The following is a 16,122-nucleotide window of genomic DNA, read 5'->3' on the forward strand; positions in this document are numbered from 1 at the left end:
AATCAGTAATGCCCCTATCACACATGAACCCCTGACCCTTAGGCCTAGATCCACACATTGCACAATTTTTGAAAAGGCACCCTTGCTTTTCAAAAATATTTGATTAATACCAAGGAGCATATTTCGAACAATTCATCCAGTTTCAGTATATAAGTACAGCCCCCCCCTCCTTTATGGTACCCCTGACCCTGGGGCCTTGAAATTCACAATTCTGGAAGATTAGTACCCTTGCTCATCATAACTACATAAGTAGTTCATCTGCTTAATACCAAGGAGCCAGAAGAAAACTTTCAAAGATTCAATGTACTTTCACAATATAATCAATAGAGCCCCGCCCTATCACTAGAACCCCTGACCCTAGGACCATAAAATTCCAGTTTTGGAAGAGGTATTCTTGCTCATCATAACTTTGTAATTAGTTTATTTCATTCCTAGGAGCAGAGAAGAAGATTTTCAAAGAATTCATGTATTTTCACTATATAATCTATAGAGCCTTGCCCTAACACCAGAACCCCTGACCCTGGGGCCATAAATTTCACAATTTTGGTAAAAGCACTCTAGCTGATCATAATTATGCACTTATTTAATTCATTTAATACCCAGGAGCAGAGAAGAAGATTTTCAAAGAATTCATGTATTTTCACTATATAATCTATAGACCCCCCCCCCCCCTTACACCAGAACCCCTGACCCTAGGGCCATAAAATTCACAATTTTTGTAGAGGCACTCTTGTTCATCATAACTATGTACTTAGTTAGTTTATTTAAAACCCAGGAGCAGAGAAGAAGATTTTCAAAGAATTCATGTATTTTCACTATATAATCTATAGACCCCCCCTTACACCAGAACCCCTGACCCTGGGGCCATAAAATTCACAATTTTTGTAGAGGCACTCTTGCTCATCATAATTATGTACTTAGTTAGTTTATTTAATACCCAGGAGCATAGAAGAAGATTTTCAAAGAATTCATGTAATTTCACTATATAATCTATAGAGCCCCCCCCACACCAGAACCCCTGACCCTGGGGCCATAAAATTCACAATTTTGGTAGAGGCACTCCTGCTCATCATAACTATGCACTTAGTTAGTTTATTTAATACCCAGGAGCAGAGAAGAAGATTTTCAAACAATTCATGTAATTTCACTATTATAATCTATAGAGCCCCACCCTTACACCAGAACCCCTGACCCTGGGTCCATAAAATTCACAATTTTGGTAGAGGCACTCTTGCTCAACATAACTATGTACTTAGTAGGTTTATTTAATACCCAGTAGCAGAGAAGAAGATTTTCAAAGAAATAATGCATTTTCACTTTAAACTTATTTGGCCCCACCCTAGCACTAGAACCCATGACCCCGGGGCCATGAATTTCACAATTTTGGTAGAGGACTCAATGCTTATTACAATCATGCAAACAGTTTGACTGCTTGATGTCCAGGAGTAAAGAAGAAGATTTTTAAAGATTGCACTAATTTTAGTGGTTTTTGCCCCACCCCCCAGGCCCCAGGGGGGCAGGGATCATGAAATTCACAATTTTTGTTCCCCTTTATCCATAGATGCTATGTGCCAAATTTGGTTGAAATTGGTTCAGTGGTTTCAGAGAAGAAGCTGAAAACGTTCAAATGTTAACGCACGACGAACGACGACGGACGAAAAGTGATAGCAATAGGTCACCTGAGTTTACTCAGGTGACCTAAAAATATTTTAAAAATCTTCCGCCCTGTGGGGATCGGGGTTAGAATAGGTCATCAGTACCCCCTTGCTTGCTAAGGGAAAGTATATTATTTATTATTTTTGAGATTCGGCATGATTTCCGAATGTTCATGTAAATGACAAGAGCTGCGCTTTTTGATAAAATACGGTTGAATTGTACAAATTCATATCTTCATTAAAATACCTAGGAGCAGAGAAGATTTTCAAAGAATACATGTATTTTCACTAAATAATCAAATGGAGCCCTGCCCTAACACCAGAACCCCTGACCCTGGGGCCATAAATTTCACAATTTTGGTATAGGCACTCTTGTCCCTCGTTTTTAAATAGACATTAGTCAAAATAAAAGATTCTAAATCTGCAACAGTAGAAATCATATACTTTTAGAATGTTCTGATTTTTTACCTGTTCGAAATAAACTTTTTAATGATGTAAAAACAATGCATGATCTTTTTGCAAATGTAACTCCTAGTTCAGTTTTACAATACTTGCAAGAAACAGATTTTTACAATAAGATTTAAATGTTAATGTTTTTATAAGCATTATTATCTTTGTATATTTGAATTTAACTGTTTTTATTTTTCAATTCAAAGTCGGTCGGATGGGACATTAAATGGTGCCCCGTGTCAAGGATAACAACCCCCTTGGCACGCAAAAGATCGTTTCTCTGGAGTTCGAAAAAGAGTAGGCTCACTGGGGGCCGCCAGAGAAACCGAACTTTCAAAACCGTTCATGCAACATATAAATTTCTCCGCCGAAATATGGCTGAAATATTGCCGACTTGTCTTAAAAAAACAATAATCAATCAATCAATCAATCAAAATCTGAAGTTTTGTTAAACTACAAACCAAGATAGAAGTGTGTAGAACTCGGGACTTTAAGTACGCCCTTGCAGAAGTCCAAGCCACCCTGGAACACAACAGCATTTATTGGATAAAACGAAGATAATCGCCCCCATATTACCTAGTATTTTATTATAAAAAAAATTTAAAAAGCGCTTGTATATATCGTCGCTTTAATATCAAAATGTTGTAAGTCGATTTTTGGCGCGAAATTTTATTGCTAATTTAGAATCTGCAATGTCGAATACATGTTCTGTCAAAACGTCATGTCTCTAGGCCAATTAGAAAGTGAGATACAGATGCATTTTTTTTCTGACAAAAGGTCGTATGTCTGGGTACTGACAAGGATGTCACTGGCCGTCTGATATCAAGATAAAAATTATCAGTTTAGTTAAATCTTTTATAATTTTTATTAAAAAATGTGTTCAACATACAAAACAAAGTATATTTGTTTAATAAAAAGAGAAATCAATGGAAAGATTTATGAAAAGTTAAATGTAAGGTTACTTCATGACAAACTGAATTTTAATTTTAGTATCTTGGAAATAAACATAAACCTCTATAGACTATCAATAAATTGTGTGGTTTTTTTGGCAGCCATCAACCTTTTTTTCTCACCGATGTCAGGATAACGAATGGGACAGGAAAGGGAATTTTTAATGCCTTAAAAGAACACCTTGACAGTCGAGGAGTGGCAGTGAAGAAAGTTATGGGACTAGGTACTGATGGGGCTTCTACCATGACAGGTACTAAGGAGGGTTTGACCGGTCACTTCCTTCGTGAGAATCCCCACATGAAGAACAACCACTGTGCTGCACATCGACTTGCACTTTGCTCTGAACAGGCAGCTAAAGGTGTTCCTGGAATGGTTAAATTCCAGCAAAGCCTTGAGACTCTCTTTTATCACTTCAAAAAGTCTCCCACCAAAGCTGATAAACTTGAAGCAATCCAAAACCTGTTGAATGAGCCGTCTGTCAAATATCGTGAGGTCCATCGGGTATATTCATTTATGGTTCATGTTTTGTTTTAAAATTTTTAGTGGATAAAAGACTAATAAAAGACTAGTTTTGCCAGCTATATCAAAATCTGACATCATGTCATTCATGTGCATATATGTGTTTTGATTTTAATAAAGATTAAATTTTTCTTTAGGTCAGATGGCTGAGTTTCTATGAAGCTCTTGACTCGGTATATAGAACCCTGGACTCTTTGTTGTCCTACTGCTCCTCAGACACTAAAGGTCCCAAAGTTGTAGGTCTGAGGAAGAAAGTTGGAAGTGAGATATTCATCAGCTTAACATATGCCATGATGGACATTCTCCAGCCTATCATGAGGCTGAGTCTTGTGTTCCAGAAGAAAGACTTGGACCTTGGAGTTGTACAGGTAAATTTATCTAAAACTGAAATTAATATTTTGTGTATTCAATTTTTGTGGTGAATATCATTATGAAATGGAATCAATTGTTTTGTTTTATTTTTTTTCAACAGGAACAATAGGTAAATTGAATTTTCCTCCCCACAATGCTCATATATTTTTGTACACCTAGTCAAACTATTATTCACTAGCATAGCATGTATTACTTGGTGTATAGTTTTATGTCTGTAGATAGATGTTGTGAATTTAAAAAAAAATGGATCTGCTAACTGCACTAAATTGCTCTATACGCTTACTGCTATACTACTATTTTTGCTAGCAACAGCTTTTCATCACTGTACTACACATGTGTATTTTACTAACCCTGTCTAAGGTAATGCATGATCTTACCACCTTTTTCATTGTGTATTGATTCAGTGTCTCATAAATTTCTTAAACATTTTTAATTAGTATCAAAACTTGAAGCTACAAGCATATCATATCAGTTACTATAGGTAAATTACAATTAAGTTCTACAATATATTACTCATACCAAGACATGCCATAACCCCCTGGAAAAGCCCACCTATCTTCAAAGGTTACCCATAGATTTGAATGATGGATGCTTCAAGGGGCACCATTCAGTATCAAAACTGCACTGTGAGAAAGAGTTCACAGGAGTGAAAAACAAGTTATTGGGAACATTAAACAAAGGTGAAAGTGCATTACAATAACAAGAGGCCCATGGGCCTTATAGGTCACCTGAGCATTATGCAACAACTTTCCAGCGATTTAATTTGATTAATGTTTTAAGCAAGATGCTATGGCATTCACAATTTTGAAAGAGGCACCATTTGATCATCATAACAATACACTTAGCAGTTGCTTAGTTTGTTTACTTAATACCCATAGGCATGGTGTGGGAACAAAAAATGCATTTCAACTAATCAGTAATATTCAGCAATAATCAGTAATGCCCCAATCACACATGAACCCCTGACCCTTAGGCCTAGATCCACACATTGCACAATTTTTGAAAAGGCACCCTTGCTTTTCAAAAATATTTGATTAATACCAAGGAGCAGATCTCGAACAATTCATCCAGTTTCAGTATATAAGTACACCCCCCCTATGGTACCCCTGACCCTGGGGCCTTGAAATTCACAATTCTGGAAGATTAGGGTCCTTGCTCATCATAACTACATAGGTAGTTCATCTGCTTAATATCCAAGAGCAGAGAAGAAAATTTTCAAAGATTTAATGTATTTTCACTATATAATCAATAGAGCCCCACCCTATCACTTAGCACCCCTGACCCTGGGGTCATAAATTTCACAATTTTGGTAGAGGCACTCTTGCTCATCATACTTATGCACTTGTTTAGTTTATTTAATACTCAGGAGCAGAGAAGAAGATTTTCAAAGAATTCATAAATTTTCATTATAAAATCTATAGAGCCCCACCCTAGCACTAGAACCCCTGACCCTGGGGCTATAAAATTCACAATTTTGGTAGAGGCACTCTTGCTCATCAAAACTATGCACTTAGTTAGTTTATTTAATACCCAGGAGCAGAGAAGAAGATTTTCAAAGAAATAATGCATTTTCACCATATACTTATTTAGCCCCACCCTAGCACTAGAACCCCAGACCCCGGGGTCATAAATTTCACAATTTTGGTAGAGGCATTCTTGCTCATCATAACTATGCACTTAGTTAGTTTATTTAATAATCAGGAGCAGAGAAGAAGATTTTCAAAGAATTCATGAATTTTCACTATATAATCTATAGAGCCCCGCCCTAGCACTAGAACCCCTGACCCTGGGGCCATAAAATTCACAATTTTGGTAGAGGCACTCTTGCTCATCATAACTATGCACTTAGTTAGTTTATTTAATACCCAGGAGCAGAGAAGAAGATTTTCAAAGAAATAATGCATTTTCACTATATACTTATTAAGCCCCACCCTAGCACTAGAACCCCTGACCCCGGGGTCATAAATTTCACAATTTTGGTAGAGGCACTCTTGCTCATCATAACTATGCACTTAATTAGTTTATTTAATACTCAGGAGCAGAGAAGAAGATTTTATAAGAATTCATGAATTTTCACTATATAATCTATAGAGCCCCGCCCTAACACTAGAACCCCTGACCCTAGGGCCATAAAATTCACAATTTTGGTAGAGGCACTCTTGTTCATCATAACTATGCTCTTAGTTAGTTTATTTAATACCCAGGAGCAGAGAAGAAGATTTTCAAAGAAATAATGCATTTTCACTATATACTTATTTAGCCCCACCCTAGCACTAGAACCCCTGACCCCGAGGCCATAAATTTCACAATTTTGGTAGAGGACTCAATGCTGATTACAATCATGCAAACAGTTTAACTGCTTGATGTCCAGGAGTAAAGAAGAAGATTTTTAAAGATTGCATTAATTTTAGTGGCTTTTGCCCCACCCCCTAGGCCCAAGGGGGGCAGGGACCATGAAATTCACAATTTTTGTTCCCCTTCACCCATAGATGCTTTGTACCAAATTTGGTTGAAATTGGTTCAGTGGTTGCAGAGAAGAAGCTGAAAATGTTCAAATGTTAACGGACGACGGACGACGCACGACGCACGACGACGGACGAAAACGGATAGCAATAGGTCACCTGAGTTTACTCAGGTGACCTAAAAATTGAGTGAATGGGAATTTTATATATTATGGTAATTTCTTGTAAATATCACTAATAACTAGGAAGACTTTTCATTTTATATATAGGTTTCCGGAAACAGATTTCCTTTGTTATTTTTCTTTTCTGGCTTTGAGACCTGTAACATTTCTCGATGATGATGGATTGGCTGACTGGGGGAACTCAGAAATAAAGAGCCTAGCTGAGTTTTATGGCACTGAGCAGTCGCACAGTTTCAAGGATCCTGAAACTAATTTGCAGAAAACAGTTATCTCTGAGCCACTCATTGACAAAGAAGAAACAATGGTATCTATAATTATATAATATTATGATAATTAAAGTAAAATAATATCACACTGTAACTCAATGCATTAATAGTTGGAGAGTGTTATTTGCATGTGCATTGATTTTCAATATTTCAGACGTAATGGTTGACTCTGAAGAAATTTTTTTTTATTAAAGCCCAGCAGTATCCCAGACCTTCCATGGCTTCACTATGGTCCCTCATATGCCAATATCATTCGGAGCAGTTCCCCAACTTGAGAAGATTAGCTGCCATAGCTCTTGGCCACCCTATCCATACAGCAGACTGCGAACGCTCTTTCAGTTCACAAAATTTTGTTACCACTAAGTTGAGATGTCGCCTTTCGGGTGAACATATTGACGAGCTTCTGCGAGTCATGTTGGAGGGACCATGGATTTAATAACATTCATATTTTATTTTTGAAGCATGTGAAGCACACATTTCTATTATTTCAATTTGTATTGATTGGTTTATTTTCATTGTAAACATTTATGATTACTTTTCATTTGGTGAAAAACGCCATCTGAATGTTTGTTTTAATACCTTTAGTCCACAATTAGGATTTCTTCTGTGGATTTTAACTCTTCTGCCAGATAGGGATTCATCTATCTCTATAACCCCCTGTAATTTTCGGTACCGGAGTTCTTTGTAAAATTACTCTTTGAACAGTTCTCTGGTACATGTAAAACTCCCCTAATTGACTGCTGTTGACCCATATGCCATTCCTAAAAATTGTGCACATAATGCTAGGCTACTCTTCTCCAGGTATGACTTTATAAAGACCATCATATCTTGTAGCATCAAATTGCTTTTGTCGAAGAAAGAGTACGTCCTGGACGACTTGGTATGGTCCCTGTTCTTGGAACAATGGAAAGTGCTGCCTCCAGGGGCCCGGGCTAGTGCCTTGAGATTCATCTGACTGTCGCAGTTGTTGTATGGACATGGAAATGTCGACGCCAAAATACCGTTCTGCCTACACCAGTTATGGAGATCTCGAAAATAACACATAAAAATTCCAAGGGTTGCCAAAATCCCGTGGTTTTAATTCAAGCATGTTCGCTACCCGCTGTTCCCGAAAACTCCCACCGCCCCTCTTCGCTGACATGATTCTAATGGACGACTAACGACGGTCAAAACGGCGCGTATTTATAAGGAGAGGGGGTGGAGCTTCTTCAATAAGTTTGAATAATAATAACCTTAAAACTGGATCTAACAGATACTCACCCTTAACAAATTTTACACTAACCACTATAAAACAAGGACTGTAAATAGAGTTTGTACATTTATTTATTTTGTTACTTGTTACATTTATTTTAATTCGTTACTTTTTTTCTTTCTTTCTTCGTGCGGAAGGTATCGCCTCCTTCTCCCATTTAAGTATTGGTAGTGTCTCTGGCTCACATTCCAGGCATATAACGTATAGTTCCGCCCAGCATGGAATAATCTTAAATAATTTTTAAATTGTAAACAAACGGTCGATAGAAATAAATTTTTAATCTGAAGGAAATTAATTTACCTGAAAATGGCCCGAAAATGACTCTGCGCGGGTCTGTCCCTTGTCAAGCTCAAGTTAGAACCCAGTCCACGAAGACATCTGGGTTTAACCCGTTCACAATAACAAACGTGCAGATTAAAATCCTCTCCCAATGTGTTAAACATGGGGTCCAAAATAACCTACGGATAAACGTTGGGCCATTCCCTAGCGGGCCCTATAATATCCTGGATGGCCATCCACAGTTCAAAAATCTGCGCATTACGGGACATTTTGTACATTGAACAGAAAATTCCCGCCGCACGGGATTCTTTTTATATTATGGGAAAACAATCTTTAATCCAAATGCATATTAATTCACATTTCCTTTTTTTTAAACTTGAAGTATACATATAGGCTATTTTTGGATAATATTTATTCCCTAACTTTTAAGAAATAAAAGAAGAAATATAGTAAAAAAAATAAAATTAATCTCGAATCAATTTTTTACGGAATAAACCGTATCGTAAAGTAATTCGCCTTTCTTTTTGAAATGCATCGATTTTTTTTTTGAGTTAGTGTGATGATTCATTCATACAAAATTGAAAAAAAAATTGAAGAATTTTAAGATGGCAAATTATCTAGAAATAGTGAACCAGAGACAGCTCAAGTTTAACGGAATAAACCGTAAATTCAGTTTTAAAAATATTACATAAAGGAAATGAATTGTTCACGAATTTCTTGTATATATGGTATTTAATGTTGAATTTATTGCGTTTGTTTAAGTTTTTCTAACATTGACATTCCATTACCAACTATTGCATGAGTACTGTTCACCGTTTCTCTGTTTGCATGCTTTCTATTAAAGTGGGGTACACTATTGTTAGATTTTCTTTGTTCACTGGAGGCAGCTCTGAGTACATGAGAACGGGGAAAACCATACCAAGTCAGCCGTATACAAACAAAATCTGGAATGAATTGCGCGGTTGATCAAGCATTAAAACATGTGGAGATTGGCGGAAAAAAATTCAAACACATCCTAAATATTTGTATACTAGTATATCTTAATATGGTCTAAAGTTCTTTATATATGTATTTCTTGTATTAAGCATTTTTTGTGAAATATTTCGAACCTGGGAAGGAATTCTATACCTGCCCCCCCTAGGGCTGGATCAATATATCGGTAATCGGTATATAGCGATATCTTTTAGCAATACGATAACCGATACAGAGATGCTTGCGTATTGCTCGATTATTTCAACGTTTAATTAAGAGAAAGAAAAACGTGAAAGTGACTAATGTGACGAACGACTTATCTAAAATCGGTTAAACGCATGTAAACATGTCAAAAGTGGAGGGTCGCTACGTAAAAGTCAGCAGCAAATAGGCAAACTGTAATTATATTTGTCAACAAGAAGTCGCAAGTTCTGGCGGAACAACGAGCCTATATATTATTACCTATCTCAGACGGCATCGCAACATTGACCTGTTTGCTACTGTGAAACTTGGAGGCAATTCCGGTAGGTAAAATGGCGCGTCGAAAAAAAAAGTCATGGAATGTAAACCGATAATAAGATATCCATCAGAATTTTTAAGTCATAGTTTATTTTAACTTTGGTAAAATATTTTATCTGCCATTACTTCCACGAATACGACGTCAAGTGAAGTATCAACACAGTCAAACAGGTCAATGTTGTGATGTCGTCTGTGGTTTCAGAACGAGTATTTATAGCACCAGTGGCAACATATTTACATGCACAAGGGCTTGTCTGAAACCTAAGTGGATCGATGCCTTGATTTTTCTGAAGAAAAATATGGGCAAATAACATTAATTAATCTGTTATACTCTTGTCCATTCAAAGAGAATTAAAAAAAAAACGAGGATTTAAAATGTTTTATTATTGTTAATTTATGCTTTTATCAAAAAACACTATCACCTCTTTAAAAAAACATACAAAGAATAGTGTATTCCCATTTGTCTGTATCGGCAATAGGTATCGCATATCGCACCTCTGTATTGCAATATGTATCGTATCGAAAAATTTCTTTCAATACCCAGCCCGAGCCCCCCCCCCCCCTTACTCCCTTGTGCTATGGTACTTTCTCTTGGAAATAAAATGGCCGAAAAAGCACTTTACCAGTTGTACATATTCTCTTCCAATATTAATACAGGAAAATAATATATGAATTTTTTTTTTAAATATTTGTACATTTGATTTTGTGTATTTAAAAAAATTGGACTGAAAAATAAATAAGTACGTATTTACAACTTGTCTTTATTTCATTTGGGAAGTTGAAAGGTCTTACAAATTTTATGGCAATGGAATGTTGCATGTTGTATATATATACTCCTGTTATTCGCACCGGTGCGAATAATTTTGACACTATATTCATTAAAACTATTTTCGAGTGTCTCCCCCTCCCAAAATCCCCCCAAAAAATGTCTAAGCCCCCTTTTTTTATATGGTCTCCCCCAAAGAAACCCTTTTCCCGGGAATTCTTCCCTTTCTTGGGCATTTTAGCTTGAAATCTGGAACTTCGTCTGTATATATATACTCCTGTTATTCGCACCGGTGCGAATAATTTTGACACTATATTCATTCATTAAAACTATTTTAGAGTGTCTCCTCCCAAAAAATATCCAAGCCCCATTTTTTAAATATGGTCTCCCCCAAAGAAACCCTTTTCCCGGAATTATTCCCTTTCCTGGGCATTTTAGCTTGAAATCTGGAACTTCGTCTGTATATATATATATAACGATCCTCTAAAAACTAATGTCCAAATAACTGTATCTCACTTCCATTCTCAATGACCGTGTAGTGTAGGGCAGCGTTGTGAGAATTCCATCGGCATCGAAAGCAAGTTTTTTAACTTGCCTAGATAGCCGAGCGGTCTAACGCGCTGTTCTGCATTGCTAGGAGACAGATTCCGTAGGTCGAGAGTTCAACCCCGGGCTGGGGCGGAAGTGGGTATCCTTGTAAAAGTGAATTTCTCAGTGCTTTCTACATTAATATTCCTTCACTTAGGGCAGTTATATTAGTTTAAGAGTTGTTGTAATTTGTGCTTTGTAATTTGTGCTTTATATATATATATATATATATATATATATATATATATATAGATAGATAGATAGATAGATAGATAGATAGATAGATAGATAATCCAATAAAAAGTCTCAGTGGTCGGTATTAAATACTTAAAATAAAAAAAGAAAAACACGAAAAACTTCAGTAAAGCTTTAGGCCTTTCATTCTATCTTCAGAAGCTTTACATAATAAACAATTGTAGTAACATAGTAACGTTACACAATAATTGGCGGAGTGTATGACGTCGTTATTATGAAGTCAAAAGTACTATGACGTCATAGTTAACAGCTCACAGCGTACAGGTAAAAGTACGGGAAATTTTTAAGATCTAAATAAACTGCAGATATACAAATGCATACATAATTAAATAGAATAGAAATACATTAAATCAGATTGTTAAGCTTAGGTTTAAACGTACGAATAAAATGTTTTTCTTTTTGATGTCTACAAATGTCATTTCCTCCTGCTACTTTATAAAACGGAAATATCATAAATTTCTTTTGTCGGCACACGTCTAAATGTTCACTTAGTGGTATTTGTCTATACTCTGGAGTGTTAATCTGTTGCTTGTGGGTACGAACCCGGGTACGAAGGGTGTTACTGGTCTCACCTATGTAATATTCACTACACCCTGGACAGGTTATCACATATAAAACATTTTGTGTATCACACGACATATTGGCGTTCACTGTAAATCTTCGGCCGTTAAAGTTATAACAGGTTCCTTCCGTTAGAAAGTCACAGGTTCCACATCGAGGATTTCCACATTTAGTCACTGAATGGGTTCCTTCAAAATTAGAGTTACACAGTAGTCTCTTCAGGTTCTTGGGTTGACGTCTACTGGATATAAATTGTACGTCTTTATAGATTTTCTTTTTTGTTTCGTCCTCTCTGAGAATCGTGTTCAGTTGGTGAACAATGGGGTTGATGTTCTGGTTCTTGGGATTATGCGTGTGCACAAAGGGAATAATATTCTCATTAACTTCACGTCCTTTGGCTAAAAGTAATTCTGATCTTTCATGTTCCTTAGCTTTAAGTATTCCATCATCTATAAGCTTGACTGGATATTTCTGTTTTAAAAGATACATTTTTAGTTCAAACAAACGAATGTCCCTTGTATCTTTTTCACTGACAATGGCGCATATACGTCTGGCAAGGTTATAGGGAATGGATGTTTTGGTATGATGCGGATGGCAGGAACCAAAATGTAAGTATTGGTGCGTATCCGTAGCTTTGTAATAGATATCAGTAACAATCCTTGTGTCCTTCTTAACAACCAGCACATCTAGGAATGGTAATTCACTTTCACTGATATCTATTGTAAATTTGATGTTGGCATTCAACTCATTTAATATTTCATGGAAAACTTCTTATTTTTCGACACTTTCATCCCATAAAATAAAGCAGTAATCTAGAAATCTTTTCCATATAGATTTAAGGTTATTGGCGATATCTTCTCCCCATAACGTTATGAGTCGTTGGTGTAGTTTGTATTCTAAGTAACCTAGGGTAAGTGTTGCGTATGTCGGCATTTACCATTCCTAGATGTGCTGGTTGTTAAGAAGGACACAAGGATTGTAACTGATATCTATTACAAAGCTACGGATACGCACCAATACTTACATTTTGGTTCCTGCCATCCGCATCATACCAAAACATCCATTCCCTATAACCTTGCCAGACGTATATGCGCCATTGTCAGTGAAAAAGATACAAGGGACATTCGTTTATATGAACTAAAAATGTATCTTTTAAAACAGAAATATCCAGTCAAGCTTATAGATGGTGGAATACTTAAAGCTAAGGAACATGAAAGATCAGAATTACTTTTAGCCAAAGGACGTGAAGTTAATGAGAATATTATTCCCTTTGTGCACACGCATAATCCCAAGAACCAGAACATCAACCCCATTGTTCACCAATTGAACACGATTCTCAGAGAGGACGAAACAACAAAGAAAATCTATAAAGACGTACAATTTATATCCAGTAGACGTCAACCCAAGAACCTGAAGAGACTACTGTGTAACTCTAATTTTGAAGGAACCCATTCAGTGACTAAATGTGGAAATCCTCGATGTGGAACCTGTGACTTTCTAACGGAAGGAACCTGTTATAACTTTAACGGCCGAAGATTTACAGTGAACGCCAATATGTCGTGTGATACACAAAATGTTTTATATGTGATAACCTGTCCAGGGTGTAGTGAATATTACATAGGTGAGACCAGTAACACCCTTCGTACCCGGGTTCGTACCCACAAGCAACAGATTAACACTCCAGAGTATAGACAAATACCACTAAGTGAACATTTAGAGGTGTGCAGACAAAAGAAATTTATGATATTTCCGTTTTATAAAGTAGCAGGAGGAAATGACATTTGTAGACATCAAAAAGAAAAACATTTTATTCGTACGTTAAAACCTAAGCTTAACAATCTGATTTAATGTATTTCTATTCTATTTAATTATGTATGCATTTGTATATCTGCAGTTTATTTAGATCTTAAAAGTTTCCCGTACTTTTACCTGTACGCTGTGAGCTGTTAACTATGACGTCATAGTACTTTTGACTTCATAATAACGACGTCATACACTCCGCCAATTATTGTGTAACGTTACTATGTTACTACAATTGTTTATTATGTAAAGCTTCTGAAGATAGAATGAAAGGCCTAAAGCTTTACTGAAGTTTTTCGTGTTTTTCTTTTTTTATTTTAAGTATATATATATATATATACTCCTGTTATTCGCACCGGTGCGAATAATTTGACACTATATTCATTCATTAAAACTATTTTAGAGTGTCTCCCCCCCAAAAAATATCCAAGCCCCATTTTTTTTAAATGGTCTCCCCCAAAGAAACCCTTTTCCCGGGAATTCTTCCCTTTCCTGGGCATTTTAGCTTGAAATCTGGAACTTCGTCTTTATATATATACTCCTGTTATTTGCACCGGTGCGAATAATTTTGACTTTATTCATTCATTTAAATTATTTTAGAGTGTCCCCCCCAAAAAAAAATATCCAAGCCCCATTTTTTTTATATGGTCTCCCCCAAAGAAACCCTTTTCCCGGGAATTCTTCCCGTTCCTGTGATTTAAGCTTGAAATCTGGAACCGGTGCAAATAATTTTGACACTATATTCATTCATTAAAACTATTTTAGAGTGTCTCCCCCCCAAAAATAACTAAACACCATTTTTCTATATGGTCTCCTCCAAAGAAACCCTTTTCCCGGGAATTCTTCCCTTTCCTGGGCATTTTAGCTTGAAATCTGGAACTTCGTCTGTATATATACATAGGCAATTTAGCCACATATGATCCATATATGCATTGCCTTTTATATGAACATCATATGTCGATCATATGAGAATCATATGTGGACAATCATATGAGAATCATATGATCATGCATGTGTTAATCATATGAAGTAATATACATATGATTCTCATATGAAAGGCCCTACATATGAGAATCATATGTATATTTTGGCAGTGATCATATGAGAATCATATGAAACTGATCATATGAGAATCATATGAAACCATATTCACTAATTTGTCCTTGTTATTCTCAGGTAAAATCATGAATATTTTGACAGTGATCATATGAGAATCATATGACACAGTGATCATATGAGAATCATATGAAACAGTGATCACAAATTTGCCCTTGGTATACTCAAGTAAAATTGCAATTTCAATAATATCAATAGTAATTTTAATGTACATCAATTTCAAAAGAATTTGTTAGCAATAACTAGAGACGTATACGTCTTTGAAATAACTTATGTTAAGTTCTACTCTGTTTAACCCCCCCCCCCCTTAATTTCCCTTATAAAAAACCTTTCACAATTTTCTTTTTCTGTAATAATGCATATCCAAGACAAAATTGATAAAGAATAAATTAATTTGCTTTTAATTTCAAATCTTTTGGGTTTGGGTTTATTACTTAAGTAAAAAAAAAAATCCGTATTTTTCCCGGACAGGTTTTGACTTCTATCGGATGAAAGTGTACGTCATGTTTGACGTAACTGATGCAGCAGAAGTGCTGGGTGTTGGAAAAAGTAAGTAATCTCCTAACAATTTTTTTAAAGACCTTTAATTCATATTGTTTAAATATCGTTTCATTACGGTTACAGGTTCGCATGAACTCATCTTTGTAATACTCTCAACACTTGTTATATTCTTCCCAACAAAGTTTGGGATATCCTGGAATCACTAAGTCTGTTTTTCTGCCTATCTACTTGTCTGTAATTTTTTTTGTCCAAAAGTAATATATGTGTGTCAGAATCTTCTAAATTTTTGGCAATAATACTATTTGAACACTCCATATTCAATTGACAAAAATAAAAAAAAAAAATGCTTTTTATGATTTTAAAATGAAGCATATCTTCCAATAGTGTATTTGTCTGGCAAAATTCAATTCAATTGTCAAAATTAAAAAAAAGAAGCTTTTTATAATTTTATTATGAAGCATATCTTCAAACAGTGTCTTGTAAATTACATCATAGGATTTCACAAAACACCTAGTATTACATATATAGCATTAGTTTTATCTCGTATTATATCTGTGTCGGTTTTGTTTGCTAATAAATTACTTTAATATAACTTGTAGAATTGATTTTGTAATTTAAGAATTATTTTTTTATTTTTGTAGAGACCATTCTGTGCC

The 16,122-nt window shown here is 35.7% G+C and overlaps 1 protein-coding gene and 1 pseudogene across 1 annotated transcript; both read left to right on the top strand.

Moving 5' to 3' along the window:
* The first annotated feature begins 3,263 nt into the window (after nucleotides 1–3,263).
* LOC134241384 (uncharacterized) lies at nucleotides 3,264–4,552 on the top strand. The gene is made up of 3 exons (XM_062723446.1): nucleotides 3,264–3,557; nucleotides 3,713–3,943; nucleotides 4,420–4,552. Exons 1-3 carry the CDS (start codon nucleotides 3,270–3,272, stop codon nucleotides 4,426–4,428), a joined length of 528 nt encoding a protein of 175 aa, XP_062579430.1. The 5' UTR covers nucleotides 3,264–3,269; the 3' UTR covers nucleotides 4,429–4,552.
* LOC134241383 (uncharacterized) lies at nucleotides 4,532–7,293 on the top strand (annotated as a pseudogene).
* The last annotated feature ends 8,829 nt before the right edge of the window (nucleotides 7,294–16,122 follow it).

This window comes from Saccostrea cucullata, unplaced genomic scaffold (assembly GCF_032062105.1).
Source record: "Saccostrea cucullata isolate Sc308-1 unplaced genomic scaffold, CSIRO_AGI_Scuc_v1 ctg3349, whole genome shotgun sequence".
Lineage (NCBI taxonomy): Eukaryota > Metazoa > Mollusca > Bivalvia > Ostreida > Ostreidae > Saccostrea > Saccostrea cuccullata.

Bases quoted from the DNA above. Each gene is read 5' to 3' on its own strand.
- LOC134241384 (XM_062723446.1), top strand. From the start codon at position 3,270: ATGGGACTAGGTACTGATGGGGCTTCTACCATGACAGGTACTAAGGAG. The intron at 3,558-3,712 runs GTATATTCATTT...ATTTTTCTTTAG, and splicing joins AATATCGTGAGGTCCATCGG to GTCAGATGGCTGAGTTTCTA.